Below are 27208 nucleotides of genomic sequence, written 5' to 3'. Positions count from 1 at the left end.
AGTATCGAAAAATAATCAACAGAGGCGGTTCTCCGATTTCTAAAGTGATTGCCCTAAGTCTGTGTGTTATCGGTGCGAATCATTATTGTCTTTTGTGATACCATACCGATTATCGCAAGTGGCCTGTCGTAAAAATGAATGAAACCAGTCGAGTGTTTTGATGTGTACTATAATCAGCAATAATGAAATGTGTTTGCGGTTTAGAAACCAGCTTTTAGCCGATCTCTTCCTATTTCCGATTTTTGGCCCGTTTGAAGAGGTATTTAAAATGCAATGTATTGTAACCTTATGTATGTGGCTTTATACCGCTGATGTTCCTTTATTTTGAAATATTTCGTGTATCACTTACATTATTTCCAGAAGATTCGCAAAATTTTAGCTATTTTTTCTTTCTTTTTTTTAAATGCCATTTACCTTTTGCCGATGACATTTCCGCCCTTGGAAACAACAACAAAGTGACCGATTAATAGTACTCGATGACTATTTTCCCTCTCTGTAGCGGTGTTACAGCTCTTTCACTTTAAGTAATTTTTGCACATATAAACTGTGAAGTTGAGTGGCCGTTAACTCAGTATTTAATTTATACACAACACTTCTTCTTACGTATAAATACAGGAATTTCAATAACTTGTACCATAAGCACGAGAGATGGAAACACGAGAGCCCGGCTGCTCGCAGACTAAAAAGACGGTGACGAGTGGTCTTATAGGTGACGGTACACCGCTGTTACCGGCTTTTCAAGTTACAACTGAAAAAGGAACGGTAGAGTACAGTTTAAACCCACGTAGAACAACTTAGTGGATTAAAAAGCTCCTGACAGAAATGCCTCCTTAATACAAGAACCTACATTTAGCCAAACAAGATCAAGCAGATTCTTATATTTTGGGTTACAGTAATATCATGAAAAACATTTTAACCGTGGAGTGTAACTTTCAGATTGCAAATTTGAGTATAGCAACAACATACTGTACCAAACTGTAATTACAAACGAAAGTATTAATCCCTACAACAAAAGCAAGTTAATGTAAAGTCTTTATTAGCTTCATGGACTTTGGATAAAAGAGGTTTACAATGTATTGTATGCATTCTTGCGGTGTAACAGTCTTATATTTTGCCTTTTCAGTCAGGTGCACATTAACAAAGTTAAATCTGGTTTTTTTCTGACATTTGAAATAGTAGTCTGTAATCCACTCTGATTTCAAGTCATTGACCCTGTCCTACGTTGTAATGGGCACCAATCCATTCTGCCTCAATCTCTCCATAGTCACACAGGAACCTACTGTGGAGCCGTGCAGGCCTATTAACACTTGCAACAAGTGTAGAGAAAACTGGAGACACCAGGGAGTCGGGTAAGCCTGTCTACCCCAATTTAGACTAAAGAACCTAATTAAGAACCTACTCAGCCTAAATCGCCAATAGGGACCCAAAATACAAGAACTTACTTTACCATACTTAACTTTGTTAATTGTGCACCTGACTTAAAAAAAAAAAATAGGTCCTTATACTCAGGTTTTCACTTTATCTCACCATATATCCATGAATCCAGTCCAAGACAATTGGTCATAATTTTACTAACTGCAGGCCTCATCTCCATGCTCAAAACCGGGCTCTCTCGTTCACACAGAATCTCAAAACAATAAAGCAGTACACTTTCAACATGAAGGTTTTCTTATTTGTTTTGTCTATCCTGGAACGAGCTCTAACTTCTGCCAACCACCAAGAACTTCCTCGCGGTCATGGAGAAGAACTTGGCAAACACAGAGACAGCGATGGGCATGTAGAGATTTTACAACAACTTCCATCGCCTCAGGAGTTTTGGAACCAATATGCAAGTTTGCGAAAACCTGTTGTTTTTCGCGGAGCAGCTAAAAAATTTCCTGCTTTCCATTTATGGACTGATCAATATTTAAAAGACAATTATGGCGAGTTAGAAGTTAAACTGGAGGCTAAACGCGAGAAAGATCATGTTCCTGTTGGAGAAAGGGGTCTTGGTCGTGACACGATTCGTAGTTTTCTGGGAACTTATCAACAGAAAGATTCCTATACTGTGTCTCAGCTGCCAGATCCGTTGTCAAAAGAAGTTTTCGTGTTACCCTCCCTGATGTGTGGTTCTTTCAGCGAGAGAATTTTAGAAGCAAATCTTTGGTTGAGTTCGGGCGGAACTCGCAGTATGTTGCATAAAGATGCAGACAATGCCATTAATTGCTTGCTCAATGGCACCAAAGACTGGATACTCATTCACCCAGAAAACGAACTAAACGTACGATCTTCCAGATAAGAATTATTTTGAAGTCCTTATTTCGTTTTTTGATGAAAAGATGGCTTCAAATATTTTTTTTTGACAAAGAAAGCTCTCTTGGATTGAAATTTGTCACTTCATTCAAAGTTGGAAATTTTTCATGCTTCCTTGTTCTAATCTTCCATTCCTAGACCTTTTATATTGAGATCTGCATCTCAAAAAGTCATCACCTTGTCATTGACGCCTTCAGAAAAACACTTTGTCGTCAAATTTACCTAAGAAATTAGTTCAGATTTTTTAAAATATGAACCTTTGCCATGGTAATGAAGTATTTGAAATCTGATAGCAATTAACATGATAAGTTCTTTAGTTTTGATACTCGATCGCTCAATTTTTAAAATTCGTATGAACTATTTACTAAGCTTCCGCATTTAGCAAAAGGTCCGCTGCATAAATAATTGCTAAGCTTGGTGAACAAAACGTGGTAAATAACCACTGTCATTTACCTGTATGAAACAGGTGTTTTTTCGTTGAATAATTTACTTATAAATTGTTTCTTTAAAACGCGTAGTCCACTATTTCTTTAATTGGTTCACAATCTTTAGTGATGAGAAAATGTTATTTGAAAATCGTTGTGACTTTTTTTCAAATCTTTGTTAAGAGAAAGAAAAATGGAAAGCTCTTGTGGACAGTTGTAGTTGTGGTTGTGGTTAATCTCAACTGGATTTTTCTTCTCAAGTGAAGTCTAGACTGTTTACAGAAACTTGAGATTTCTTAAGTTGACACTTTTATTTAATTGAGAATCTTTGAAAGTCTTGGTCAATTTTATTTACTATTAAGAAAATTCTCAACTTGAGAACAAGGTACTCAACTTAATTAGGAAAATTATCCTTGTGCAAAAGAAAGTTCTTTGCTTCCATGTAAGGAAAACAATCTTGACCCAGTTAAGCATTTGAGTTGTAGCAGCTATTCATGAGAGATCTGATGTTTTTACTAATATTTGTGGATTGCAGATACCAGTTGCTGATGGGGACAGAGGCTATGGAGGATTTGCCACATTGGATGTTCAAAGTGTGAATCTTATCAAATATCCCAAATTCAAACAAGTGAAATGGCAGTATGCAAATATGACACCAGGAGATTGCCTGTTTTTGCCTTACAGTAAGCACTATACTAGCCATATAATGTATAGCCAAAGTAAAAAAATTCTGTCTTTTTAATTGTTTTTTTTTTATAAACCATTAGTGTTACATCCTGTACTTTCACCACCAACATACTATGTACTTGTAATGCTAATGGTATTAAAAAAAATATATTAAAAAGATAGATTGAAATTTTTCACTTTACCCATAATTCTAAAATTTCTAACATAGACATTTGATACTAAGAATAATTACCACATACTATCATGAATGTCTGGACTATGTGCATGAAGATTTTAAGAGAAACTTTAGTCTCAAGAATTAAGCACTTTAAAAGGGGGCAAAGGGTTGATGTTTTCTGCATGTGATAAATCCCAAAATTAATACATGGCACATGAATTTTACATAAAGGCAATGTAAGGTGAGATTTGAAGTTTTTGACCTATGAAACACTGTTTCAAGTACATGTGACATGCAAATTTTTAAAATTTGTGCATGAAAAGAGATCAGGACCCTCATTCTAAGAAAGTGTACAGAGTACATGCATGTATTAGATAGTTTCTGAAACATTATGCTCTATCAGTATTAGTGCATACAAATGTCTGCAGCTATTTCAAAGCCTACCATTATTAACTAAAGATGGATGTTTATAATTTATATCAGGTTACTGGCATCAAGTGCGATCATATGGCTCAAAGAACATGGCTGTTTCAGTTCTGTTCTCACGCCTGACAGAGTTTGACCCTATTGGATGTGAGAGTGCCAAGCTAGTGTACACACCCCTGTCTGATGTGAACATGGTATGGACCTACCCAGGACATGGCCCACAAACCATGGGGAACTTAGATCCATTTGAAATGAAGTACATATTACATGAATTATTCAATACTAGAGGGTATAGGGCTAACAACTATAATAACTGAAAGTAGAAGATAAATAAGAAATAGAAGCTGTAGCCAGGTTAATCTGGACACCATGTTGTTTGATCAGATTACACGCAAGACTGGGAACTATTCACATCAGGTAAAATGTCCCAGGTGTTGTGCAAAGTTTGCACAGACCCTTAAGCAACTTTTTATTGTAAAGTTAACCCTTTCCTCCTAAAAATGAGTGGGATCTTATTTAGTTTTACATTATCCAAATTAAACAAAACCAAAGTGATCCTTTTTTAATTGGTATATGCAATCAAGTTAAAAGTTTTCCATGTGTCCTCATTTGGCCAATTCTCAGATAAAGGGGGTAAGTTTCTAAAGAAACAGCCAGAGTAATTTAATAGTATCAACTGAGTTGATAATGTAAATAGGCCACTTTAACCCTTAACTCCCATGAGTGACGAAGACAGAATTTCTCCTTACAATATATCAATACAATATCAACCAGATAAGTGATGAGAATCAAGAAAAATATCAATTTGGGGATAATTAGTTGATCCAATACTAAATTCTCTGAACTAACATTATAAGAATTGTATGGTTGACAGTAAGGAGAATGACAAGTTTGATCTGGGAGTTAAAGGGTTAAAGAGTTTCAAAGCTGATGTTTTGAGCATTAGCCCTTTGTCAGAGCCTTTTCTAGGATAAGTTCCTTTTCCAATTGATCTTGCATGAATAAATAATATTATACTCCCTGGGATCACTGTTAATTTCATCTTTGTTTAATTTGTTATAGAGATCATTATATCAGTTTTGTGGAAAGTAAGAAAAGTAAGAGACTGGACATAGAAGACTTTTTTCAACTACTTACTGAAGTAAGGAAACCTATACATGTGTATGTGTGATCCTACAATAAGCATCCTGTGAGGGATTTTTGATTTGAATAATACATGTATGAAACCACTGTAGCCTTTGTGGGAGACATGATGACACAGTGATTACTGTGCTGGAATCCAGGTCAAGAAGTCTGGGTTTGAGATCGGGCCAGGTCATTTTGTTGTGTTCTTTGTGACCCAAAGTCGTGGCAGTATAGACCCAGGACAGGGAGGTCTGTACAAATATGATCAAGGGCCAATATTTCCTAGTATGACTCCAGCACTCAGACAAACTTGTTTATTTTGGAGACAGAAATATGTGGCTCATGAAATTTCAGTGGAAATGGTCCATATGGAAAAATCCAGACCAAGCAAGAATGCTCAGATTTACCTCAAGACTACCTTGCCATATAATGAAAATGGGTACTTTTTACCAGCAAATTGTCTGGGAATTCGAAGCCTGATGAAATGCTACGGGTAACCTTGTGATGGACTGGCATCCCATTCAGGGAGGAGTAGCTCTTCCTCCTTGTAGCTTGGAAAGCAAGGAAATCAGGATAAACCCCAGCTGGGTGGGCCCCTTTGCTCTAGAGCAGACTCTATAACCTCAGGTTAAGAGAAGTAAGGGACACTCCCTTTCTTCTCTTTACGGCCTCTGGCTAAGAGTAATTTTGTTGTAAGACACTTAAAATGGCCCATGAAGGCAAAAAAATACCACAAATGCATCAATTATCATTTCATTTAATTTTAGTGAGATATTCAGACATAGATATAATTTAGATATGCAATTTTCAGAGCTGTATTCATAACCCTCATAGATTTTGTTTGTCTCTTGTCAACGATAGACACAGACACATAGTGTGGTCTGCCAGTGCTATGACTTACTTTTGCTGTTCTTGCAGGGTGAAGTTATGGAAGAACATGAAGATGTTAGAAGAAACATAGCTGAAAAAGTAAGTTAGTAATTTATGATGACATAGGCCAACAACAGCAGGCAACTGGCAAAAAGTTGAAATTTTATTTATTTATTTGAGTAGGGAGGGGAATGAGTGAAAACAAGTTAACATTAAAAGTATAATTATGTACAATTAAAAGGCATAAATTCTAATGTAAGAGAAGAGAGATTCTGTGCACTTTACAATTGTGTACAGTTACTGTGGATCATTGATGTTCTTGTCTCGTGGCCTCCAAGTTACCCAGTTTCCTACACCGTATTAAGTTTTAATACCAAACAAAGAAAACTTTTGTTTAAGATTTCTTTTCAATTGAAAACCAAAGTGATCACAACAACCAACCTGAGGAAAGGAGTTGCAATACTCAATTGAAAATGTCTCTATTGGTTGAGAAAGTGGTGTAAGCTTTTTAAACCAATCACAGTGAAGTGATTGAAGTAAAAAGTTCAAAAATTTTATATAATTTAAGTAATTAAGGAGGTGAATGAGTGAAAACAAGTTAACAGTAAATGGTACAACTACAATTAAAAGACACAAAATTATAATTCTAAAGAAAAGAGAGATTGTGTGCACTTTAAAATTGTGTGTTATTGTAGATCATTGATATACTTGTCTTATGGCCTCCAAGTTTCCCCAATTTTTTTATGTTTTAATGCCAATCAAAGTAAACTTTTATGAAGGAACTCTTTTCATTTCAAAGTGAAAGTGATTGTAACAACCACCCAGAGGAAAAGAGTTGTGATACTCAATTGAAAATGTCTCTATTGTTTGAGAAAGTGGCATTAAGCTTTTTAGACCAATCACAAAGAGAAGTGATTGAAGTAAAACCTTGAAGAAGTCTTAGACCAGGTTTGACGTGTCAAATGAAAAATACTTTGTTTATTTTACCTTTGAAGGTTCTTAAAATAATGGATGCTGAAAACAAAGGTTATGTCACCAAACAAGACATTGAGGCCCTTACAATAGAACAAGTGAAACAAGTGGCAAATGAGATTGATCCAGACCCTGCAAACACTGAGGAATATGAATTTGCTGTTTTTGATCTGAAGGAAGTCAAGTAAGAGACATGGAACGATTCTTGCTACTTTAATGCCACAATATTTTTTTTCTTTTTTGACAGTAGTTTTTAGAATTTGGTGAAGAAGAGACTAATTTTATGTCAGTGGTGGGGCAATAATAACCTGCCCCCCCCTCCCCTCCCACCCTCTTACTTGCCCCTCACCGTGGTGCCCTTGGTTAGTTTCCAGGCTGATGTCATTTGTGAGATAATGTCTCTTGTTGGTTCCAGTCCTTCCTCTGAAATTTTTTCTTGGTCTCCTGTTTTCTTCCATCCCCTAAATCCAGAATTCTCACAAGCGTTTTATTTTTTTCCTCTTTTCAGGTCTGTTTTTAACCAAGCTTTGCAAGATGGACATGGAAAACTGACAAAGGAAAACTTGATAGCACGTTATGAGGTAATTGAAATAACACCTGCAGAAAAATTGTTACTGACAAAGGATCCAAGAACTAAAGCACTTACAGATATAGCAATTTTTTACTGGGTTGCTTCACATTACTTAATGTAATTTGTCCAGATATCTTGTTCCTCTAAATTTCACATTTACCTCAAAGCTTTTCAGCCAATTTTGATATTCATTTTTCAGACAATTTGTCAGCTGCAGACATCATCAGCTGACATACCAGCCACCAATTATGTTCTGTGTTCATGTGAGTCACAATTCATGGCTATTTTTTATCCTCCAGGATTTTGGTGGCTCTGCCAAAGTAGCGAAGGAACTTTACAACATGCTTCAGCCAAAAAATGCAGATTTTGTGTCAGAAGAAGAACTGAGGGAGCGTCTTGACCATGTCTTGAAGTTTTATTTGAAAAAGAAAGATGATGATAAATCAGGTTTGAAAAGCACACAAAACTTTAGAGTGACTTTCTTTTGAGTGTCAAAAGTAACCTGTGATATGGCATTGGTTTTGCCTCACTCTGCACTGTGATTGGTCCAGAAAAGTTACTCAATTTGCTCAACCTATCGCATGCAAAACTAAAACCAATGACAACTTGGCCCGTTTTCTCATGCTTAAGTTGTAAGCTTGTTTTTACTTTGAGTTGTCATTGGCTCTTTAGGTTATTTTCCTTTTTTCTGATTGACAATCAATAAGCACTCCCAAATATGTACTCATTGACTTAGTGAGAGGGCTGCAGTGAAGTTCACGCTTTTTCAACAAAAAGCTAAAATGTCACTGTCAGGCCCAATCAACTTCAGTCAATAATCATTTCATCATATGACCATGAAGACTTGAAAATTTGTTTGAACCTAGTTGGAGTGCCCTTACAAAAATCAGTAATAAGGGGGCTTTCAAGGCAACTATAAAAAAAATCAGACAATAAAAACCTTTCCTTTATTTCTTTGAGTCAGAAAAAAAAAATCATGAAAAACACAACTTCATCTCTCATTTTTTGGAGAGATCCACTCTCTGAAATGCTTTTCCAGGGTGAAGTGTCATTTAATGATGTCAGAATTTTTCTTTCTTTCAGGAATTTTCTATGAAAAAGAATTGGCTGAAGATAAAGAGATCATGAAACAAACACAGCTACCATCAGATAGCTTGGATTCCATACACAGAGAATCAACACACTCTGAGCTGTGATTTTCCAAAAAAGTATTTCTTGATAAGCCCACCAAAGTTTATTTTGTTGTCAGAAAAATGCCTTGATTTTTTTTGGCAAGTAAAATAAGCTTTTTAGAGTAAATTATAAACAATTTCAGGAAGTATTTCCTGAAAATTTTCTGTATTTATAATATTGAACAAAAAAGTAAAGTGAATATGCTAACTAATTAAAAGTTACTTCCTGTAGGAAGGAGAAGTGAATAAAACTAGAATAAAAGTCATCTTATATTTTGTGTGGATTTGTTTCTGTATGCGCAACTGGAACAAATTATGGCATGAAAGGAACAAGCACCTGAAAAATATCTATTGAGGCATTATCTCATTTAAGCCCTTTAAACCCTAAGGGTTGCTGGCATCTAATTTCTTCCCAGAGTATCACCCCTCAATACCACATTAAGGTCAAGAGGATAAGGGAAATGATCATCTCAACTAAAGAAGCTTCTGATTGTTTGAAAATTAAATTCTCTCTGTCAGTACCCAAGGAAATCGGTAGAGAACAGTATGGAGAATATGCATACTGATATAAGGATGTTAAAGGGTGGTGGATCAGATTATTTCATTGGTCCTATTGTGAATATTAATGTCCTATTTTAAATTGGCTTACAGCCCTGTAATTAATACTCCAATTTTAATTTTGCTTAGGGTTATTTTACCTTTTTTAACAGTTTTGAAATACCCGTGTTAGAAAGCACTCTACTTTTTACGGTTCCTTAATTTAGACAGCCCCGAGTTTAATCAATTGAGTCCTCTTTAATTGTACTGTTGAGAAATTTCCAGTACCATAATTGCCTGTTTTTGCACGCGTTACGTACCTTCAATTCATGCCAGAAGCTTAGCATCCTCGCACACTGCAAAGAAGAATGAGAACGAGTAAAGAGCTTAGTGATGGCGGTCGTGCGGCCTGTAGTTCTCGAATGAATTGTTAACATTCAGATCAGTGATACTTCACCTGATCATTTCAGCGCAATATGTCTTCAAATCCTTCTAAGCAAAGCCTCAAAAGACCCGCTGAGTCAGAAATCAACGATGAAAAAGATGACAGCCTGGACAAGGCGGAAGAACGTTTTCGGATAAAAACTCTGGATGAAATTCGACTAGAAAAACGAAGACGCCTTGAAATTGATGATGCCTCCGGAGAGGAACGCAATGGATCACCAACTGACAATTCGGGAACTGCTAGCCCAGTAGATTCAGCCAGACGAGATCGGAAGCCTTCCTCGAAACAAAGTTCTCCGGCGGTTCAGGGAACAGAAAGCGAAGTCATTTACCAGCTTAGTCCTGAGCAAACTAGTTTGTCTTCAGGTAGGTAGATCAGGTACAAATGATCACTTGTCTTCTATCGTGGCCAACACACTTAACTAGCGCAATCAGATAATGTTCAGTTTTGGGCAACCTTTTGACCGGGCTCTAACCCAATTTTTCCAGTGTCGCCATTTAGAGAGGTAAAGTTACCGAAAGCTCCCTCGAAGTAAAAGTCTAGTATTAGCTGTCGCTCTTTTCTGCAGGCTCACAGGACCTCACAAGGCTTGTTTCTTGGACAAGCTAGACGAAAGTAGGAAGTTTTCAAGACGGATCATTAATTTAATTTTTTGCAAACGTTTTACCTCCAGTTATATCATGAACATCAATCAATACAGGCGTAAAAACTTCGACTTGCTTTTGATATGCTGCTCTTCTCAGGTAGCCAGTTTGAAAACTTTGGTTGTACATTTACTAGCCAAATTTATGTCTTCTCTCCATGGGGACCCAAAAGATTGCAGCCTACTTGCTGCTTGAAAACTGCTATTCTTCCCCAGCTATGTGATTATACACACACATGTACCTGTAAACTCCGCCTGGAAAGTGAGAGGAAATTCCTGCTCTGTATGAGCCCTGTAATATGTATTTCAATCATCATTGTTACAATTTCAGCATCATCACCAAGTAGAACTCCGAAAAAGTTGAAGCAACCCTCATATCATGATGGTGGAACCAGTGGGGTCCAGGTGAACAGGAGGAGGAAAACAGAAGAAGAAGAAGGTGAAATTGTGAGCGACCCATCTGATTCTGAAAGTAGAAGGAGTGAGAGCAGATCAAGAAGGTACTCATCTATTAGTAATCCTGAGGTTGAAGAGAAACATGATGCTGCAGAACAAAGAGGTAAAGGTAAGAATACAGCAGTGGGCTCTCAAACCCTTTGACCCTTAAACTCCCAGAAGTGATGAACATGCAAATTCTCCCTATAATATCCATACACTTTATAGCAAACAGATAATGAGAATAATCAAACTTATCAGGTGGATTTGATATCTTGATCTAACACCAAATTCTTGTTACTAATTTACAAGGTAATGTGTAGCAGGAGGAAGGGAGAGTTAACAATCAGTTCTCAGCAGTAATAGGTTCATGATAATTAAAATGGTATCAATAAATGAGTTTGAGGTCATGTCGATCGATATACTTTGCTTTAATACATCATCGGGTTTTTAAACGGTAACTCTTTTGGGTCTGTTTGGCTTCACAGCACTCTTGTTTATAATTATTGTTATTTGAATTTATCCATGCAGATGTAACACAAGAAAAGAAGACAGATGAATCAAGTGAAGAAGAGGATTCTGATGAAGAAGAAAGTGAAGAAGACACTGAGACAGCAACTGCCACCAAGAGAGTTCAGCAAGGGAGGAAGGAAATGGCAGAGGGGAAGAAAGAAAGCAGTGTCTCTGAATCTGGAAGTGATAGTGAAGAGAGTAGCAGTGATGATGATGACGATGATGGAGATGAGAAGATAGAGGAAGCAGTTTCCAAGAGTGAGCAAAAGGAAAGCAAAGTAAAGCAGCTGAGGGAACCTGAGTTAAAGAAAAGTGCACCAAAAGAGATGGTTTTGAAGAAAAATGATGATGATGAGGGTGATGAAAGTTCTAGCGAAGAAGAGGACAGCAGCGAGGAGGAAAGTGAGGAAGAGGAAAGTGAAGAAGACGAAAGTGAGAGTGACAGTTCAGAAGAAAGTGAACAAGAAGAAGTAAACAAAGAAGTTGTGGAAAAGACTGAAACCATGAAGACAGAGGAGTTTGAAACAGAAGATCTTCATAAGGAATTGCAACAGCTTAAACGTCAAAGACCAGGTGATGAGAGACATAGACATAAACTGAAAACAGAGAGACATCATTATGAAGAAAGAGAACACAGAGGAAAGGGACAAGGCTCCTCTGATATGAGAGGTGATAAAGAAAGGGTCAGGGAGAAGGGAAAAGGCCAAGGAAAGTATCAAGGTGATACAGAAAGTCGACACTCACAAAGCAAAAGTAAAGGAAGATCTTACGAGAAGGGAAGATCTGATCATGATAAGCACAGATCATACCCAAAGGATAGCACTAAGCTGAAATCAGAGAGACCAGATGCAAGAGGAAAACAGTCTAAGATGGATGTGGAGAGGAGAAAAAAAGACAGATCACGCAAGGACTCAGAGAAGCGTGTCAGGTCTTCTACTGAGGACTCTTCGAACCGTGAAACAAAAGGCAAAGATAGGAAAAACTACAGTGGCAGCAAAAGGAGTAGTTCTGCTTCAGAGAAGAGTAACAAGGAAAGTAAAGATGTTGAAGAAGATGTTCCCCAAAATGAACCAAAGAAAGAGGAAGGAAAGTCACTAATCCTGACAGATCGTGAAAGGAGACAGTTCACTAACGAAGTTGTTGACATAGAAAGTGAGGGTAGCAGTGTTGAAGATGAAAAACAAGGAGTTCCCTCAGATGTTGAAATGAAGCTTTCTGATGGTGAACAAGAAGATGACGAGGAAGAGGAAAAAGCCAAACTCCCTCCATACTATCCAGCTGTTCGTGGCTGTAGGAATGTGGAAGAGTTTCAGTGGTTGAATAGAATTGAAGAGGGAACATATGGGGTTGTATACAGAGCTAAAGACAAAAGAACAGGTTTGATTCTTGTTGTGTTGTGGACCATTAAAAATGTGATTTATTAAACAAGTTATCCCTCTTAGACACCATTCCTTCCATGCATAATTCACAAGATTGTTACTTAACAAATAGATTGTATGTTGGCGTGCATCTGTTCAGTAATACATGTAGATCACAGATGAAATAAAAATATGGTAGGAACAAAATACAGCAAGCAGGGCATGAGACGCAGCTGAGTATGTCACTGATATTCTTGTGACTGTTTGGCATCTTCTTGTGATCTACTGTGTATTACAGACCCACAGCAACATGGAATTTATTTGTTTATACTTGTATGATAAAAAAGCAAGCTGTTGTTAACCCTTTAACCCCTAAGTGTGACTAGCATCTAATTTCTCCTTACAATATCACCCCTGAGTCACACATTAAGGTCATGAGAATAAAGAAAATGGTCACTAACAAAAGAATCTCTTTATTTTTAAACAAATTCTCCTTATCAGCACCTTAGCAAATATATAGAGAACAGTGTGGAGAATATTGGTACTGATGTGAGGGTGCAAAGGGTTAATGGTGATGTCATTTAGACATTTCTCTTCCAGTTGATCATAAGTAAGAACCAGTCAAATGTATGTGTAATTCAGCTAATTAACTTCTTTCCCTATAGGGAATGCTAGTCCAGAATTCTGTCAGGTTTCTCCAACTTAGTTGTACCCATTTCTACTCTTGTCTGGAGAGAGGAACTCTAGAACACAACACAATGACATGCCCCCATCTTGAACTTCCAAACCTCTCAGTTTACCTTCCAACATGCTAATGATAGGCCAATCTCGTACCCCAAGCATTAAAAATTCAAAAAAACAAAACAAAACAAAAAAATTTTTTTAAAAAGTCTGTATTTTAGCCAAGTGGCCCATCCAGCCAGAGCTGATCCCAGTTCCCTGAATGGGATGCCAATCCATCAAAAGGTTACCCCCTAAACATTTCTTCAGGCTTTCCTGACAATTCACCTGTGCCCATTTACATGTATACTCCTGGGTGGAGAGAGGAACTCTGAGGTGAAAGTGTTTTGCACTAGAACACAACACAATGACAAGCCCACATCTCAAATCTAGACCTTTCCAATCAAGCCCACTGACCACAAAGCCACCATGTCTCTTACCCCAAGAGTGTTATATCAAAATTAGTAAATACCCTCTAGTGAATGAATATCTTTCTGCTATCACCTGTTTCATTTATTAAACCCCCTCCTCTTTATGTCAACAGGTGATATAGTTGCTTTGAAGAAATTGAAGATGGAAAGAGAGAAGGAAGGATTTCCAATCACATCTTTACGGGAAATCAACACTCTTTTGAAAGCACAGCATCCGAACATTGTCACAGTTAGAGTAAGTGTACTGGTTAATATGCTTCCATATTTCTCTGTTGAAAAATGTATGTTGCTATTACGAATGAAAATATGGGATATGCAAAAGAAAGAAGACAGAAATGTTGAAAAGTGAACATAATTACAAAAACCAAGGAAATATTACTTGTTAAATTTATGTTATTTGCTCTCTTTAAATGCTTATTTTTTCCTCTTTCTGTAGGAAATTGTTGTAGGCAGCAATATGGACAAGATATACATTGTAATGGACTATGTTGAACATGATCTAAAAGTTCTTATGGAGCACATGACACAGGGGTTCAGAATAGGTAAGCTACTTTTTTGCATTGAGTTGAAAAGAGGCACTGGATGAGACTTCAAAATAGGTCTATCAACTTTTAATTAATGCTTTTATTTCAGTCTGCATTCAATGTACAATGTGTAATATACAGTATAAAATTACATTGTAAGTAATTTCATACTGCGATTTAGCAGTTGAAGAAAAATATTGTGATGGAAATTTGTTTATTATTATTGCTGAAATTAAAGTCAAACCTTGCTTATTGTGACTTGTTGGGACTGGGCTTAATAGCCTGGATAATTGAGAGTCTGGATTAAAAAAATATGAATATTGAGGTTAATATGCAATGGAACCAGAGAAACAAGTCTGTGTAATAAGAAAATGCAGGTAATGGAGGTTGTGATAATTGAGGTGGAACTGTTTCATTGTTATTGTTATTTTTGTCATGAATTTCTTAAAAATTTTTGTGTGGCAGAGGTTGGACTTTTCATTTCATCAGAACTTGTGACAAAATTTTAAAGTCCTATTGCCTTTAAATCTAATTAACCTTGTCCTTGTTTCTGCACTCTAAAATTTATTACCCATCACATTAGAGGCCCTTTTTTTAATCTTTGATGTACATGACTGTACAAATGTATGTATTGGTACTTTAAAAATATCTATTGAAGATTAATTGTGAGACTGGCTAGATATGTAACAAGTAACAAATTTTCACATGACGAGTAAACTTTTTCTTTTTTCATATATTTAGGTGAAATCAAAACTCTTATGATTCAACTTCTACGGGCTGTGGCTCATCTCCATGACAACTGGATACTGCACAGGGATCTAAAAGCCTCTAACTTACTGCTCAGTAATAAGGGAATCTTAAAGGTTTGTTAACACTAAAGAATGCAAAACCAAAGAAATAGTTGTAAGGGAAACTGCAGTAAAACAATGTTTAAAATGGTATATGAAATTAATAGCATTCTTATACTTATAAGTACTGCATGATGCAGTAGTTTGTTGATGAGCTGGTAAATCCAAGCATTTATTGTAGTGCACCTTCATATCCACTCAATCAATTCTCTTTAGGTTGGTGATTTTGGACTTGCAAGGGAGTATGGTTCTCCACTGAAAAACTACACTCCTGTCGTGGTGACTCTGTGGTACAGAGCCCCTGAACTCTTGTTAGGCACCAAGGTACTCTTTTTTCTTCTTGATATTCAACTTCACAGCGATCGATCGATCGAAAAGATTTTGGCTACTAAGTTTGCAATGAAGTTTGCTTATTTGGTGACTTATCTTTGGCAGTGGGCTGCAACATTTGAAAGACTTACAAAATTATGTAGTTTTTGTGGTTTGATGTTAAAGTGAGAAAAAGAAAAGTTGCATAAAATAAAGATTTCTTCATAACTCTGCTTCATAAAGATTTGCCCTTTTCTTCATTGTTGTTGGAGTACATATGCTTGTACATGCAGATGTCACATCAACCTCCACAACAGAGTTAGCCACAATGCTAATTTCACAGCCAAGGTGTGGTCAGGAGAATAGTGCATTGCCCAATGTTGCACAAAGTTTTGGGTTCTCTCTTGTGGTTCAGGACACACAAATGTACCTAGTAGTGAAATGAACTTGGATGCAAACATGTATCTCGAAATATTTTACTTTTTGTTCTATTGTAGTTCATTTATTGATGAGTGAAATATCAAATAACATTAATTTTGCTCTTTGTGGTTTTGTTTTTAAGGAGTACTCCACCCCCATAGATCTTTGGTCCGTTGGTTGTATATTTGCAGAGTTATTGACCATGAAGCCATTGTTTCCTGGCAAATCTGAGATAGACCAGATCAACAGAATATTTAAAGTAAGACAACATTATTATGATCATTAGTTGCTCTTTTCAAGATTGATTAAACATGAGTGTTTGATAATTTTTTTTCCTTCTTAGGAGCTTGGCACACCAAGTGACAAAATTTGGCCAGGTCCTCCATCGTATTCAGAGCTTCCAGCAGTACAGAAGGTACATTTATTACTAATAACAGTTATTATATTTTTACTTGATCACCTAAAACTCCAAGTTGTAACTCTTTTGAATAAGAAAAAATTTTGTTTAATTGGTAACTACATATGAAGCATATGTCACTTGGTTGGTAACCTCAGTACTCTGTGGTCATGTGACAAGCTTCCCTTATTGATGGTCCAAAGGTAGACTGACATAAAAAATTTAATGCTTAAAAATAACATTATTTTAAGCTCCATTTTTTTTTTCTTTTATGAAAATTTCTCCTTTCTCCAAAAACAATTACCAGGCAACTTTGTTTTTTGTTTGGTTTTTATTTTAACTTTCATCTGGCTACTTCACTTCAATTTTGGGTTTTCCAGTGACCATTTTTGGTGATTACTTTCCACTGAAAAGCAGCATCAGTTTTCATTACTCTTTGGTCTGTCTTTTTCATGGACAAGTACAGTTTTTCTAGAGCTACTTGGATGTTATAAAGAGTCTCATTCTGAATTTTCCAAACTTAGACAAAAGGAAGTTCTTATAACTCATTTATTTAGTCTGTTATTGAATGTATTTAAATGTTTTTACTTTTAGATGACTTTCACCGACTATCCTTACAACAATTTGAGAAACAGGTTTGGAGCTTACCTCACAGACAAAGGCTTTGATTTGTTAAACAGGTGAAGCTTCAACTCCTAACATCCACTTCAAATTCTCCTTTGTGGCTGCTATTCATTTCCTAGTTAATTTGTTGAGAGAATTTGATGTCATGCTACATGTATTTCAAGGAAACATCACCTTTTTTTAATCTTTCTAAGGTTCTTGACATATGATCCAGGCAAAAAGAAAAGAATTACAGCTGAGGATGCTTTGAAGCATGCATATTTCTCCGTAAGTGCATACTTATTTCATAATATAGATTACACTTTAGTAGATAGCATATAAAGTGTATCAGTTTCTGCTGTTACTTTAGCCATAATTATAGGTAATTGAACCAAACAAGGAAAGAGAACAATATTTATGAAAATATGAGCAAAGGAAAAAGGTCAGTTGTTTGAGACCTAAGAAAACAAAGATGATTCCTTTTTGGTTGTGACTCACGAGGGAGAAGCACTCTGCCCCAAAACCAAAAATATGAATATCCTCAGAATCACGGAAAGTCTACAAAGTCCTTTTACTTTGTGGCAGGGCTGTGTATGCTCTCTCTGGTAACTTACCAAAAGCTTTTGATTCTTGCCTTCTTCTGACAGCAAAGATTTTTTCCTTTCCACTTCCTTTAGGAATCTCCCCAACCTGTGGACCCCTCCATGTTTCCAACATGGCCAGCTAAGAGTGAAATGGCAAAAAGGCCCAAGAGAAAAGATGTAGAACACAGTCCCAAAGCCCCCGAGGGAGGGGCTATGTTTGCCAAGCTGGTGAGTACCAGAGTTTGATTCTTTCTTACTGCAATAGTGGTAGATGGTTCAGTTTCTTGGTAAGGAATTTGTCATTTTTTATGAAACAAGGCACAGATTTGTGATGTGTCAGTTTGAAGGACTGGTTGACTAAGTGATAGCTGGGATAAGTTGAGTTATTGAAAAAAAGCTGACAGTAATTGACGGATTTATTTAGTGAAAAACTGACTGATGGAGTGACTGACTAGGTGGCTTTTAATCTGTTTAACTGGCTGATTCAGTGACTCACTGACTCACTGATTAAATGACTGTCTGATGGACTGACTTTTTGATTGACTGTCTGACTGAGACTGACTGACTGACTAAACTACTGTCTGAATGACTGACTAAGTGACTGCCTTTTGACTGAATGATTGATTGATGTATTGATTTACTGACTCTTGTCTTACTGACTGATGGACTGTCTCTTCACTGGCTGATGGACTTCAGGACTGATCATCTGATTTGCTGACTGATCGATTGATCTACTGCCTGATTGTGTGATTCATTGACTAATTGACTGACTCATCATTTTCTATAATTTTTTCTTGTTTAGTAACTTATTATATTAGCTGTATTTTTATCTATCTTTGTTGTGGTTCTGATTCAGTATTTTAATGAATAATTTTATTATTATCTTTTATTTATTATAAATTTATCTTTTTGTTTATTTGTTCATTCAGGCAGATGAGGGTGACAGTGGCAGTGGCAGCTTGGGATTCCGCATGCCAACTTCCCAGAAGGGATCTGCAGCAGTTGCTGGATTCACTCTCAAGTTTTAGTCGCCTTACATTGTATCTGTTTCCAGTTGACATAAAAACCTAACAGTGTTTGTACATTTTATTGTAAATATTTCCTTTGTTAAGGAGGAAAAAAATAAATGATTTTGCATTACTTATGTGAACCATGTGATGAGTAGAAAGAAAAAGATCTGATAGGAAATAGAGAGTATGTGCCTCAACACCAAATCCCAAAAGCTGAAATTATGATAAATGGATGGTAGACTTTTAGAAGAAGTGGGAAAATGAATGGGTAAAGTTATGATGTTCACAATGATTGTAGCTGAAATAATGACTGTTAAGCATTTACTTCCATAGTTGCAATCTCTGCTGTAGAGTGACTTGCAACTAAATTCTCCCTATGAAATCCCCCCTCAATCACATCGTAAGGTCACAGGAATACAGGAAATGATCACCAACTAGAGAAACTCTTTATTGTGAAACAAATTCTTTTTGTCAGAACAGTAGGATATGTACAAAGGACAGTATGGAGAATATGCATACTGATGTTAGGGTGTAAAGGGTTTAATTCTCTGTTCACTGAACAATCTCAAACCAGAAAACACTCAAGACCATATTACTGAACACAACACAGTTGTTGGCATTACTTTTTTTATAGAGGAAGGGGCTTTCTGTGGCTTGTATTCTTCCAAAATGTGTCACTATACCAAGTTTTTTTTATTATTATTTCCAAATAATAACAAATTTTGTCCATTTTCTGGACTTAGAGGGCCTGTTATTCACATGAGGTCTAACTCAAACTGTGGTTTTACGTAAGCAGAGCCTTGCATATTCTCTTTAGGAGGGTTGTTTTCATTAAATAATTGTCTCTCTGAGTTAAATTATGGCCCCCTTAATGCTGTTCACAAAAATTAATGTGCAGATAATATATTGAATTTCTTAAATTTAGCTGCATATTATGCAGCTAAATTTAAGATAGTTTAGAATGCGTTTTTGCTTAACATTAACTAAACTTTGTTTTAATAACTGGCCTAAAGAGTTTTAACCCTTTAACTCCTAGAAGTGATTAACATCTAGTTTCTCTCTATATTATTCGTACATTATCGACCAAAAAAGGTAATGAGAATTAAAGTAAATCTTGTTTCAGCTGCCTCTGATGGACTGTTACATTAAGGACAATCTTTATTTTTCGTTACCATGCGTTCTCCGCATAGCATGCCTGTTTCCTTAGCCGTCATGCATATTTGGCGGAGAACTTTGACGTAGTCGAGCCCTGTTCACATACAGTCCAAAGAAACAGTCGCACCCGGCCAGTGCTTCGCAATGAGCAACCACGCTCGAGACACATGCTCATCTCACCTCAAGTCGTCGCGCGAGGAATCTGTGACGTTGAATTCACTTTGTTTGAACAAAAAGTACAACAATCAACAATCAGGTGATTTTTCCGTGCAGGGCTTCACGATCCTGGTCAGCTGACTTCGTCTCGACCAATCAAATGCTAGCACCAGCTTCACCTGAAGTTCGATATGCAACGCCGGTTCCAAATCGTTCCATTCTATCAGTGAACGTGGCAGCAAAAGTCTGTTAGCCTCAGGAGGTAAGTTATTGGGCTAATAATTCTTTTTTTTTTATTACAAATCCTTCCGAATCGGTACCGTTTTGTTCAAGGTTAACCTTTCCTTTATCTGATCAGAGAATGTTTATTTTTAATTTCAGGGAAAATACTAACTCGCAATGGTGGTCAAGATCGGGATTAATGGGTGAGTTAGAACTGAGTGCTCCTTCTTCTTCTTGAGGCAATGTCAGCTTATTTTCAGTGACTGAAATCGCCTCCTTGCTTTTTTCTTGCAGATTTGGTCGCATAGGACGACTTGTTATGCGTGCCTCGCTGTCAGAGGGTGCAGTCCAAGTTGTCGCTGTGAACGATCCTTTTATCGACCTCGATTACATGGTAAGTCAGGCCATCTGCAATAGAACTCCAATATCATTGCAGCAATCTAACATGTTATGTGACGTAATCAAAAATTTTTTCTTCTTTTTAATGTCATACAGATTCCGTCATTGCTTTAGTCATATCAGCTCTCTGTTGCATCTTTGGTTCGCAAGATGATCATAAAGCAGCTCGTTTAGTTCGAGAGAACTTCAGTTGAACTTACAATGAAATAAGCAAGTCTGTTATAAATTTATGCAGATCTTGTGGTTAAATTTCTATAGTTGAGCGGCGTTTAGTTGAGATCGGCCAGCTCACAAGAAAGATATTCTGAAACCTTAACCTTTTAATCTTCGTAGAAGTCGTCATTTTTCTTCTTTCTAGTTTGGTCTGCAATGTAATTCAATGTCGTCTGTCGCGCGATCGCCAGATGAGATTTGCTCATGGACAGTTTTGATCAGCCTTTTGGACAAAACGACAAACTTTGATATTGTTTGTTTGTTATACAGAATGATAGAACTGAATGCCTTTACATATTAGTCGTTCATTTTCACGCGAAGTAATGTCAATGTGGTGAAAGTGACATCTGCACCAATTTTTGCGATCTTATTGTGAAGTCATTTATTTTGTTGTTATATTTATTTTAGGAACTAAATTGTTTGAGAAATCAAGCTTGTGATATTGATTCACGGAGCTTAGTTGCAAATTTCGGGAAATCTTTTTTTTGCAAGCATCAAAAGTACTCTGGTGTTGCTGTGCTTTTGTGCTCCTTTGACTTCTTATTGGTCCAAGAATCTGGCACTACTTTCTCAACCAATCAAATTCAAATGTAAAACCAATAGCCATTTGGTTTTGTAATCACAGCTCAGAGAGTATTTTTGTCTACAATTTGTAAAGACTAGTTTTCTCTGGGAAACTAGTGCCCTGATTGGCTTTTTTTAATTCTTTGGTTGTAACTTAAGGACATTAGGACTTTAGGACACTTGGTCAAAATTCACCCTATCACAGAATTTTTGTTCAGATGTGAAAAAAAGAAAGGTGCACCTCATTGGTTTTTTTTTTGTTTATTAATGAAAGCACTATTCTCAAAATTATTTTAAAAGAAAGTGCTGGTGTAGATGAATATAGGGTAAGTTTCTAAAGAAACTGTGGTGCTGTGTCAGTGCGAGAGTATAACAGGGTAATTTAGGGTTATCAACTGAGTTAAAAAGGTAAATTGGTCACCGTAAAAAGTTATAGGCTTAAATTTTGAGCATTAGCCCTTTGTTAGAGCGATAGACAAAGGGCTAACATGTGAAATGTTAGCCTTTAAACTCTTTACCATGGCCAATTTACGTTTTCAACTCAGTTAGTAAAACTGAATTGCTCATATAGATGGTTTACTATTTGGCTTGCAATTTTTTTTATCGTCTAGGTTTACATGTTCAAGTTTGACTCAACCCATGGTAGATTTAAGGGAACAGTAGAGGCCAAGGATGGTAAACTGATAATCAATGGAAATCCAATCTCTGTGTTTGCCAAGAGAAATCCAGATGAAATCCCATGGGGTGATAATGGTGCTGAATATGTGGTTGAGTCAACTGGTGTTTTCACCACTGTAGATAAGGCTAGTGCACACCTTAAGGGTGGTGCCAAGAGGGTAATCATCTCCGCACCCTCAGCCGATGCCCCTATGTTTGTGATGGGAGTAAATGAAGACAAGTATAACTCAAGCATGACTGTCATCAGGTATGTAGTAGAGCAAGAGTCAAGAAATAAAGTCAATGGAACCCTGTTAAATAATGGGGTGGGGTCGAATTTCATAATTTAAGGACTGTAATGACAAATAAGTTGCACCTCCTGTGAAAGTGTCCTCTTTTAACCCTTAAACTCCCATGAGTGATCAAAACAGAATTTATCCTAACATTATTTATACAATATCAACCAGATAAGTGATGAAAATAAAGAATAAGATCAATGTGAGGATAATTAGTTGATCCAAATCTAAATTCTCTGAACTAACATTATAAGAATTGTACAGTTGACAGTAGGGAGAATTACAAATTTGATTTCAGAGTTTAAGGATGAAGCATAGCTGTAAACAACTGGAAAGTAGATATACCCAGGTTAATTTTTAAAAAAATAGATGAAACAACTCTAAATAAAGTATTTAAGTACAACATCAGACCGACTCTCTTCCAATTCTCTTCACTTGTCTGCTGGATAATGTATTGATATTGTAAGGAGAAATTCAGTCTTGGTCACTTGTGGGAGTTTAAGTGTTAATTTCTCTTCTTTCATTGTATTTGGCAATTTGCCTCTTGAGAGTTTGTCTTTCCCAACTAGTAAGCTGCAAATTTAGCCTCTGGAATTAATTATTTTCCTTCCTTGTATTTCCATCCCACAGTAATGCATCTTGCACCACCAACTGCCTTGCCCCTGTGGCTAAAGTGTTGAATGACAAATTTGGAATAGAAGAAGGACTTATGACAACTATCCATGCTGTTACCGCCACACAGAAGACTGTGGATGGTCCAAGTGGGAAGGTAATGCCATCTCTTTTAATTCAGGGTTGTGACAAGGGGGTGTCTTGAGTTCAACCAGCTGAGAAACACCGAGCATGCAAGTAGGGCCCTAATCAGTAACGCTGCAAGATGCATGCTTCTCTCCCTGCTGAAAGATTCGAGGGAGAAGTTTGTAGGTGGTCTGGCCCTTGTAAACAGTGCTACACCTCTTTCAGGTTAGAGCATTCCTCAAGTACTTGATTGTGGGTGAAAAGACACTTGTGCCACAGCACTTGTAACAAGGGTGTACTCACATGCCTAAGAAATGCCCCTCTTCTGTCTTAATAACAGTGACCTCAAGAACAAGAACATAATATGGTTTGGACTATTTTAAAGAAAACATTTACATATTCACAACACTCTTTGCTGTGATTAAATAATTGGGGCATCTAAGTCACCAGTTTAGTGATCTAAGTTTGGCATATGTGCTGCATCGGTTTGCATATTATTCTTACTATTACCTATGCATTTCCAGCGGTACATAATTATAAGGAGAATTGGACTAACAATCAAGAGTTTCTTGAGTTTGTGATCAGTACTTTTATTGTCAAGACCATGTTTGATTCAAGGGTGATCCAGTTGGGCAAAATGAGATGCTTATTACTGTAAGGTGTTAACAGTTTATTCTTATGCCTTTTCAGAAATGGCGGGATGGTCGTGGAGCGTATCAGAATGTGATACCAGCCTCCACTGGAGCAGCTAAGGCTGTTGGGAAAGTCATACCTGAACTGAATGGCAAGTTGACTGGCATGGCATTCCGGGTACCTGTTCCTGATGTGTCTGTGGTGGACCTCACTTGCCGCTTGAAGACACCAGTAAGTGGATTCCATGAATTGTTTATTAGTGTTAGTTTTCGTTATTTTCATTGTGAGATTCTGTTAACTTGCTTTGGAAGCTCATAAAATCTAAAATTAATGTGTGTAGAAGTTTGTTTTAACAGTACCTTATTTTCTCACTTAATTTAGCTTGCAAAAATGCCAGTGTTTTTAAAATTTTGTCAGAGCAAGAAAAGATAGGGCATGTATTCAAGAAAATACTATAATCTGTTGCATATAAGAGCACAACCCTCCCCCCCCATATGGTTACACGTGTAGACACATCTACAAGTAAAAAATACATCCAATTGTAACCTCTCCCTCCCCTCTCTAGCTTTTCTTGGTTTTAGAGATAAGAACTCTGCTGTGAATTAGACTGAAAATTTTTAGTGGTATGAAAGTAAACATAAACCTCAAAGGAAAAATCTAAACTTCCATTTTGTGATCATGCTGTTAATCTTAATCTTGTTCCAAATGTATTGATTGTATTGTATTAAAATGACTTTAATTAATTATGTCATATTGAAGCTTAACCCTTTAAATGCCATAAGTGACCAGCATGTACAGAACTGCTGAATCAATTATTAGATTATGACAGTAAAGGAAGTGATTGCCAGGCTAAAAAGCTTTGATCGTTAAGTGAACTCTCCTTGTCAGTGGCATAGGTAATGGTTAGAGAAATGTATAGAGAAAATGGATACTGATGTTCGGGTGTAAAGTTTTAATTGAAATCCTGTAAGTGCTAAGCCCCTCTTTTTATTAGCCCTCTTAACCTTTTAACTCCCATGAGTGACCAAGACAGAATTTCTCCTTACAATATCTATACAGCGATGAGAATAAAGAAAATTATCAATTTGGGAATAATTAGTTGATCCAACACTAAATTCTCTGAACTAACATTATATGAATTGTATGGTTGACAGTAAGGAGAATTACAAATTTGATCTGGGAGTCAAAGGGTTAAAAACCCATGAAAAAGTTGTTGAAGCCAAGGCTTTTAAGAAGTAGTTTACAGTATCGTAATTTTCCATCCACCTCCACCTGGGAAAGACCCATTCACCCTATGAGCTTCATTTGTTTTTAGACTGAGTATGAGAAAATCAAAGCTGCCATGAAGCAAGTTTCTGAGGATAAGGTCATGTCAAGATACCTCGGATACACTGAGGAGGAGGTTGTCTCCAGTGACTTTATTGGAGACACTCACTCAAGCATTTTTGATGCCAAAGCTGGAATTCAACTGAGTCCAACATTTGTGAAAATTGTTGCCTGGTAAGATGTGGGTTTTTTTTGCTTTTTAACCTCTCAGTGGTTGAATGAAGTGTTTGCCAAAAGTTTGCCAATGCTGTCATCTTCCCAAAAATTTGCCAAACAGCTTTTAACATACATGGTCTAAATTGAGACCATGTATGGCGTGGGTTTCAAAAAGGGCATCTTGTGCTTAGTTACACTCATGGGTGCTAGGCTGGCTTGGTGATTTTCCACATCCAGTATTGAATTTCCATATTGTGGACTATCATAGCTGATTAATTGAGCCTTGTGTAGTCTGTACTGGAGCCTATTAACTCACCCAGCAGGAGATTATTCCGGTCTTCATGTACCATGAAGTGACTATGAGTACTACTACTTTCCCATGGATGGGATGTTAGTGCATGAATGATTTTAAGGCTACAAGCACTAGGATTAGGTTTGCTAGTTGTGGTTCACTTATCCTTGAAGAGTTCACTAATGTTTGGGCGTGAATTCTGGAGGGAATGACGATAACCTTGGAGCTTGAGGGACACTTACGAATGTCGTGGAAGTCTCTGTATTCCTACTATCTGACCCTCTTATACATTGACCAGCATTCTACAGCATTAACTACTAAGGTGTCAGTTCTTTCATAACAGAAGTTCTCTATTATTATTATTATTATTATTATTATTATTATTATTTATTTGTTCAATTTTTTAATGTTTTTGTTTTTTGGGCCCTCTTCCTGTGAAAGTCATCGTTACTTTTTCAGTGCTAATAGCCAAACAATCAATCGAGGGATGTTTAAATACAGGGAGAAAAGAAATTTTCAAAGAAAAAAGATTTCTGAAACTAGGCACTCTGCGAACAACCCTATGCTTTAATGACCAAGTAAATCTGAATTATACCCAAATAATTATGTTTTATGAGCTAGTAAGATGGAGATTACGAGCAGTCCATTCTTTTCGGCGAAGTCCGTCGCGCGAGTTTAACATAAAACAAACAAACAAACAAAAAAAAATCCAGTGAAAACTGCCGTTAGTGTGCCGCGCTGAACTGTGGGAGTGAGGCTAACTGTGGTGCACCTCTCTCCTAAAGTTCCGCCCGGCACGCTCACAACAATTTTCAGTCTCAATTTTTCAATTTTCTTTCTTTTTCTGTTCGCGCCACAGATTTCGCTAAAATTTCTAATTCTCTTGTGTACCAGGTATGACAACGAATACGGCTACAGTCACAGAGTTGTGGACTTGATCAAATACATTGCTAGCAAGGAGTGATGAAACACTGTTGGAAGACCGGCAGCCTTGTTATCACTAGCTGCTATGATGAAGGAACTTAAGGAAAAAGGCATTTGAATTTAGTGTTAGCACCAGGCAAATCTGTATCTCTAGAAGGCATGAACTGATTTCAGTGTAGTAGAATCATGATTTCTTAGCTGTTGTTTGTTCAGAAGCCTCAAGGGATCTTAAACGTGTGTGTTTGAAAAACTGGATAATGTATGGTGTGTGTTGTAATTGTAAGATTGTCTGCGCTAGGTGCTCAGCTACAAAGCTGTATTAAATTTAATATTGATCCTGGTTAGAGAATGACTTTTCTCAACGGTTTGCTCGGTAAAATAAGCTATTACTGTCGAACCTCGATTATCCAGATTTTCATTTATCTGGACTCGCTCCTCTGGTCCTTTTTTTCACGAATATTTATTAGTCGCATTCGAAATACATAAGAACATTTTCCCCATCAAACTAAGCAGATGTCCTGATGTAATTTATACGCTCTTCCAATAATGCAGCTTCAAAGAAAGGTTGAATTAGCGACGCGCATATGCATCAGCATTTTAGGTCGTAAAACATTGTCGTAAAACGTTTTTATAGAAATGAACCAGATATTATTGTCTAAATAATTATCTCCTGGAGAACAGAACCTTTGTCAACCATGTAGTGAAAGACTCAAAAAGACAAATCGCCACATCGATTAACGACTGGTTTAGGCGCCAGCAACCAGTTTGTTAGTTTTCAAAACACCGAATAAATATTTTTCTCCACGTAAGACCCCTTTCTCCACCTCCACTCAAGAAAAATGAGTTAGTGTACTCGTCTATCAATTTTGGCAAATAATACATATGGAGTTGAGCTGTGGAGCTGAAAATATCTAGCCAAAAGAGACTTTTTTTTTGTTGAAACAGTGCAATTTCTAAGTACGGATTGTGCATGCATGCGCCTCCCTTGCCAATATTGAAGTTT

General features: G+C 36.8%; 3 protein-coding genes across 4 annotated transcripts; all 3 read left to right on the top strand.

The window, feature by feature from the left end:
* Positions 1-1609: 1609 nt before the first annotated feature.
* Positions 1610-8954, top strand: LOC131791438 (uncharacterized). Its single transcript, XM_059108786.2, has 9 exons — positions 1610-2260; positions 3253-3400; positions 4045-4243; positions 5050-5128; positions 6031-6081; positions 6978-7138; positions 7463-7535; positions 7825-7972; positions 8609-8954. Exons 1-9 carry the CDS (start codon positions 1658-1660, stop codon positions 8719-8721), a joined length of 1575 nt encoding a protein of 524 aa, XP_058964769.2. The 5' UTR covers positions 1610-1657; the 3' UTR covers positions 8722-8954.
* A 661-nt stretch (positions 8955-9615) lies between these two features.
* Positions 9616-18548, top strand: LOC131791433 (cyclin-dependent kinase 11A). Of its 2 annotated transcripts, none has more exons than XM_059108781.2 (13): positions 9616-10044; positions 10654-10881; positions 11289-12647; positions 13893-14014; positions 14216-14321; positions 15045-15166; positions 15368-15475; positions 16023-16139; positions 16224-16295; positions 16872-16957; positions 17096-17168; positions 17558-17692; positions 18394-18548. In XM_059108781.2, exons 1-13 carry the CDS (start codon positions 9711-9713, stop codon positions 18490-18492), a joined length of 2961 nt encoding a protein of 986 aa, XP_058964764.2. In that variant the 5' UTR covers positions 9616-9710; the 3' UTR covers positions 18493-18548. The 2 variants fall into 2 exon arrangements, with proteins under 2 accessions (XP_058964764.2, XP_058964763.2); XM_059108780.2 differs by having other exon boundaries at positions 10654-10887.
* A 1386-nt stretch (positions 18549-19934) lies between these two features.
* LOC131791356 (glyceraldehyde-3-phosphate dehydrogenase-like) lies at positions 19935-26545 on the top strand. The gene is made up of 8 exons (XM_059108690.2): positions 19935-20047; positions 20167-20210; positions 20302-20401; positions 21795-22108; positions 22767-22905; positions 23565-23738; positions 24823-25007; positions 26176-26545. Exons 2-8 carry the CDS (start codon positions 20185-20187, stop codon positions 26243-26245), a joined length of 1008 nt encoding a protein of 335 aa, XP_058964673.2. The 5' UTR covers positions 19935-20047; positions 20167-20184; the 3' UTR covers positions 26246-26545.
* The last annotated feature ends 663 nt before the right edge of the window (positions 26546-27208 follow it).

The sequence above is a fragment of the Pocillopora verrucosa genome, chromosome 9 (genome assembly GCF_036669915.1).
Source record: "Pocillopora verrucosa isolate sample1 chromosome 9, ASM3666991v2, whole genome shotgun sequence".
In the NCBI taxonomy this organism is placed as follows: domain Eukaryota; kingdom Metazoa; phylum Cnidaria; class Anthozoa; order Scleractinia; family Pocilloporidae; genus Pocillopora; species Pocillopora verrucosa.
Note: the sequence above shows the minus strand (reverse complement) of the source record. Positions and strands in the feature narration are given on the sequence as shown.